Here is a 5,363-nt window from a genome sequence, read left to right as displayed (position 1 = left end):
TCTTGACTCTAACCCAGATTATATCGTCCTGTACAGGCGGTCACGAAAACTTTGCTAAGATGATTGATGAGGCAGAAGCGTTGGAATTCCCCCTCGTCGTGAAAAACACACGAGGACACAGAGGTAAAGATCAGTCCAACCATCTCCCTTTTTACATCCATAGAATTGAAACACCACCTCTGGTGGCCGTTTAGTGTTTCAAAAGGACAATGCGCCACCAAGATGTATTATCCCACAATGTAGATGCACAGTTTGGCTAACTGAAAAGGTCTTGTTAATATCAGAATATGGAGTAGTAGAGCGACAACCTGCCTGTCTACCATTATAATGAAGCAAAAGCTATTGAGTATCCTCGGGATATAAAGTTATCTGTATACCTGTTAAACTTGCATTAAGATTAATTAAGCAATTGTATTCAAAGCAGTGCTCCCTCCCTTTCTAGGCAAAGCAGTCTTCCTGGCTCGTGACAAGCCTCACCTGTCGGACCTGACTCACCTGATCCGTCACGACGCCCCTTACCTGTTCCAGCAGTACGTGCAGGAGAGCCATGGGCGGGATGTGCGGGTCATTGTGGTGGGGGGGCGGGTGGTGGGCACCATGCTGCGCTGCGCCACCGACGGGAGAATGCAGAGCAACTGTTCTCTCGGTAAGAACAAAGCCTTTCTGTGCTGTGGTCTTTTAACACCTTTAGGAAATCTCATATCTTAATGTCTTATCACACACATTTATTGACCGTAATAGAAGCAGCAACATTTTTCAAAATCAAGAACATGGAGTATCAGATCCAGTAACTTTTTTAAAAATGCTGCTGAGCCTAATCATTAAACACCAAGGCACATTCAAATGTAAACACTTTGAGAAATCCTTGAGTTAAATTAACGGAAAAGAATGTGTACATCTTCACCATGTATCCGTTAAGACATTAATAGCTCAAGTGTTTCACACCGAAGTCATTTCAATCAAAATATGCTTAACATTGTCAAAAGCACTTGCCATATACACTAAATCCAATAAACTGCCAAACATTGCTATTTTGTCTTCCTTTTCCCCCAAAATTACCAACTATTAATTTGTTGAGCTCAAATTTAATCGGGAGAATTAAAACTAACTTCTGTGACTTGTCCAGCATAAATCCAAAGGCCTGATGTTTGCATGTTAATAATGCACTGATGTTGCTACTGTCCATACTAGCACCAATATAAGCGCATAACTACAGTATAAATGTTTCAATGCAAACTGTCAATGGGAGACTTAAACTGGTGAACTAATGCATCAAATTAATCTAAGCTCTGGGGAATTCAAGGACGGATGATCAATAACTGCGTCGCCAATAAATCCCCCTGTAAGGCCGGCCCATCTTAACACCCCTCTTTATTCCAGGTGGTGTCGGCATGATGTGCTCACTGAGTGAGCAAGGCAAGCAGCTGGCTGTCCAAGCCTCCAACATCCTGGGAATGGATGTCTGTGGCATCGACCTCCTGACCAAATCAGATGGCTCCTTCATGGTGTGCGAGGCGAACGCCAACGTGGGCTTCATTGCTTTTGACCGGGTCTGTGGGCTGGACGTGGCTGGGGTCATTGGCGATTACGCCCTTTCACTGCTGCCCTGCAGGGGCCTGCTGACCAGACGCATGTCTCTGCTCTCCGTGGTGTCCAGCACCAGCAGCGAGGTCAGTGAGGAGGCAGATGCCCCAGGACCCATCCTTCCTGTGGACGGGCTGTCCAACACATCCCTGGACAGCAACGAAGAACAGCAACTGCAGCAAGCTAGCTTTAATATCAATAACATCAATCAGCTCAACCTCCTGGTGGAGTAATGCCGCATGAAGTTGAACTGGCAACTCCCTTGGCTTGACCCTGATACCATACAAGAACCAGATCAATTGAAAAACATTTCACTAGTGTTCCGCAATCGGAACTACGCCATGCCTTAGTGTGGAGCTGTATGAGATACCTCAAGCTCAAAATTAAGCCATTGCACATCAATCTGAGCTATTCCTAGATTTACTATTGAGCCTACTTGAGTTTAGACTTGGAGATAAACTTGGAATGGCTCAAATGGCTCGGCAATGGGAGTCTAATCCTCACAAACCCAGTTTTCAGGCTAGCCCCTCAATTACTTCAATTGTTACTGCTTTATAATTTGGCATGCTGCCCTTATTGGCTTGCTGTTGCTGGCAAAAGGAAATTCACTTTTGTGATCTAGCCATATTTCAGTCATTTGGGTAGGGGCAGGTCTTTTGAAGCCTTAACACAGGTTCTTTTCTCTTATGGGAACTAGACAACACTATTTTAAGGAATCTGCATTGTATACAGAAAGCATCATTTTGTGTAGTTTGAGCCTTGAGGTTTAAGAGGTGGTTGTATAGATGTGTTGGAGTTCATTTCAATGCAGTTAAGGTTTCCACCATTCTGTGATTTGCATGATATTGTGACAACTGATAGGCTGGTAAGTAACACAGCAGCTTTGCACGCCAAGGTTAATATCCCTGGCATGGCTAGTTATGTTGTAGAATATGCTTCAAATTCTAATGACATTTGATGCATTTTATAAACTACAGAACTGGCTACACCTTTGACAGTACCTGAAGCTACTGGAGGACACAGGACTGTCTGGGTCCCTTAAACTTCCTAGATCAGACCCTGAGGGCGTGTTCTGTGGGTTAGATCTGCAGACTCGCAAAATGATCTTGCCATTTCATCTAACATTAAACGCTTCGCCCAGCGTACTTGCACATGAGTACCCCTCCCATAAACACATCTGCTTTGCTATAGTGGATCGCTTTATTTGGACACAACGGCTGATCACCTGACTATTTTTTTTTATTGGTAAATGTGATAACCTGTTTCACAACTATTTAAAACAATCTGTTCCTAGTAAAGGTAATTGAGGAAACTAATCCCCGATTCTGTCATGGCCCTGCAGTCAAAGGTGTGAATAACATGTTATGGTGCTGTTTAGAAAGCAATCCTTTCTGCTGTAGGCAGCATGCTATAATAATGTGTTCTAGTGCTAGATTTTAATTCATGAAATGCAGACATTTTGATTATTCAAAATGTTTTTCTCCATCAACCATGCAAATTATTTTTAAATGTATTTAAAGAAATAGACCTCCTACAGGTTTTAATCTAAGGATTTACATGTAGGGAAGCTTTAAGATTACTGCTACGTTGTTTCTGTAACATGTTAACCCTTTGTTTTCCAGAGTCATAACTGTAATGTAACTAATTTTTAAATGCAATTGCACAATTAAGTTTTTTTTTTTTTTGTAAATGTGTTGGGGTGGGGTGGTATTTAACAAGTATTACCATGTCAAATTTGTATACTGAGCATCAAAAGAAACATATCATTTATTTTGAAAAATGGTTAACTTTTAGAGCAGGTGCAGTGACTTTCTGTTCTGCTGATTTAATAATTGACATCACGAAGATGCTGCAAAATGATCTGATCTTGGGCAGGTGTTGTGGCTCTTGGTCTCCCAGTTCATGGCCTGTCATGGACCATGTCTGGCTTATACCGCCTTGCCAGGTTTGAAGTTGATGGCTGTGAGCACCCAAGATGGCGAGCAACAGTACACTGCCCCAGTAGATTTGCACGAAGGCGATGCTCTCTTGACAGACATGGCATTTTTTTTTTTTCTGTGATTTCTTTTATTGCTTTTATTCAAGCTTGCAATTCAGCAGCCAAAATCGCTCCATATCCAGTTTCCAATCAACTGTCTCACTAATTAGGTGATTAAGTGCAGATGCTTCAGTCATAGTCACTCAAGCAAGTCATGGTCAAGGATGAATGATCAAGTGATTAAAAAAGAAACCAAAAATATTCAGTGTCCATTTTATATATTTTGTTTTCAAAAATAAGTTAGTGAAGGTTTCTTATTGATGCTTGGTATATAATACTGCATTGTCTTTTGCAGCTCCATCTGGGAAACGAAGGGTTATATTGATACAATTTGGACTGGTGTAATTTTACTAAATACATTGTCTTGCATATTCACAGTACAAAATGTTCCATTAAATTGATAGTAGGGTCAAACAAGGTAGCATGTGTGATAACTTTCCTGATGCACACTCCCTACAGCTAACTACAGGCAAATCTGTATCTGACTGCATGAAAGACTACTTTGTATGTACTGGTGACCAATTCAATGTCCAGTGTTTTAAGCTGGTGAACTGAGACTGCTTACTAGGACAAAACTGTAGTGGTGAATGAACAGCTGGGTTGTTTTACATTTGTTTTGTAGAATCCATCTTGGTTGGTGTAATTGAGTGGCAATACTAATTGCAATTTTTATAGCGCTTAGTACCATTAAATGAGTACCTCCCAATATTTAATGCAGGATATGCACGTTCCCAATACAACACATACTCCTACATCATAGTACTATTGCTGTAGGTTGCAGGAAGTGACAGAACTTCTCATCTGTAGCATTGTCTTTAGAAATGTCTGCATATTGGTTAGCACTCATTTAAATTAGTGGATTGAAAATCTTAATGTTGCTACTTTAAATACTCAACCATTCTGCGTGCCTCAGTTTCAAGAGAGGTTTTTAACTTTGTGCACACTGCCATCCAGTGGCCATCTATAAAGATAGCATTCATATTTGTCAAACTCATTTACAACTGGTTGCCAAATGTTACAGTAGTCTTAAACTAAATTCTGAATGTGCTGTACATTTATAATGAAATGCCCATTGAGATGTGGCTGCTGTTTTAATAGGCCCTTGCTGACAGATGTGTGTGTCTTAAACTCTGTAATCTATTTGAATAGAAGGGACAAATGTTTACGGGAATGCTTCTGTCTGCCTGAAAGTTTTGGGTTTGTGGCCAAACGCGTGATTTTAATGAAACACTATCTGGGGTGACTCCCCCCCCCCCCCCCCCACACAACACTGCTCTTTTAAAAGTTCCCCTTGTTGAAAGCTCTGTACTTTGTTTCTTGTATCTGATTTTAACATTGTTTTGTGTACAGTATTTGTTGTTTTATTTGTTATTTTAAAAACTAATGTGAAACGCAATGGATTGCAAATTAATAAATACCTTGAAAGAGGTTATCTGCTTGATTTGTAATCTTGTACAGTGCTCCAGATGAGGTTTTGGGTCCTAAATTAATTTACTTCAATTTGGACACTGCAAGCCAAACTAATTTTGGGTGAGTAAAATGTAATACTATCTAAGTCATGAGTTATTCAATAAATACTACTCATTTTACTGCTGACTTATGGTGTATGCATTTACAGCTTTCCATTAACCATTGTTAGTTTACACTGTACAAAAACTTGGTCCTACAATTTATTTCTCAAACCGCAAATATGGCTCTGAAGCAAACCCAAATGGTTAGTGTTAATTCCATGCTTCAGATG

General features: G+C 40.4%; 1 protein-coding gene across 1 annotated transcript in view; it reads left to right on the top strand.

Annotated features, from left to right (window-relative positions):
• The window catches only part of LOC117424072 (beta-citrylglutamate synthase B-like), a 14,921-nt gene extending 9,869 nt beyond the window's left edge, over positions 1–5,052 (top strand). The window contains exons 3-5 of the mRNA XM_058992525.1: positions 37–123; positions 443–646; positions 1,381–5,052. Of these exons, the coding sequence (XP_058848508.1) occupies positions 37–123; positions 443–646; positions 1,381–1,817 (728 nt within the window). The 3' untranslated portion in view covers positions 1,818–5,052. The remainder of the gene's footprint in view (positions 1–36; positions 124–442; positions 647–1,380) is intronic.
• The last annotated feature ends 311 nt before the right edge of the window (positions 5,053–5,363 follow it).

This window comes from Acipenser ruthenus, chromosome 19 (assembly GCF_902713425.1).
Source record: "Acipenser ruthenus chromosome 19, fAciRut3.2 maternal haplotype, whole genome shotgun sequence".
Taxonomy (NCBI): Eukaryota; Metazoa; Chordata; class Actinopteri; order Acipenseriformes; family Acipenseridae; genus Acipenser; species Acipenser ruthenus.
Note: the sequence above shows the minus strand (reverse complement) of the source record. Positions and strands in the feature narration are given on the sequence as shown.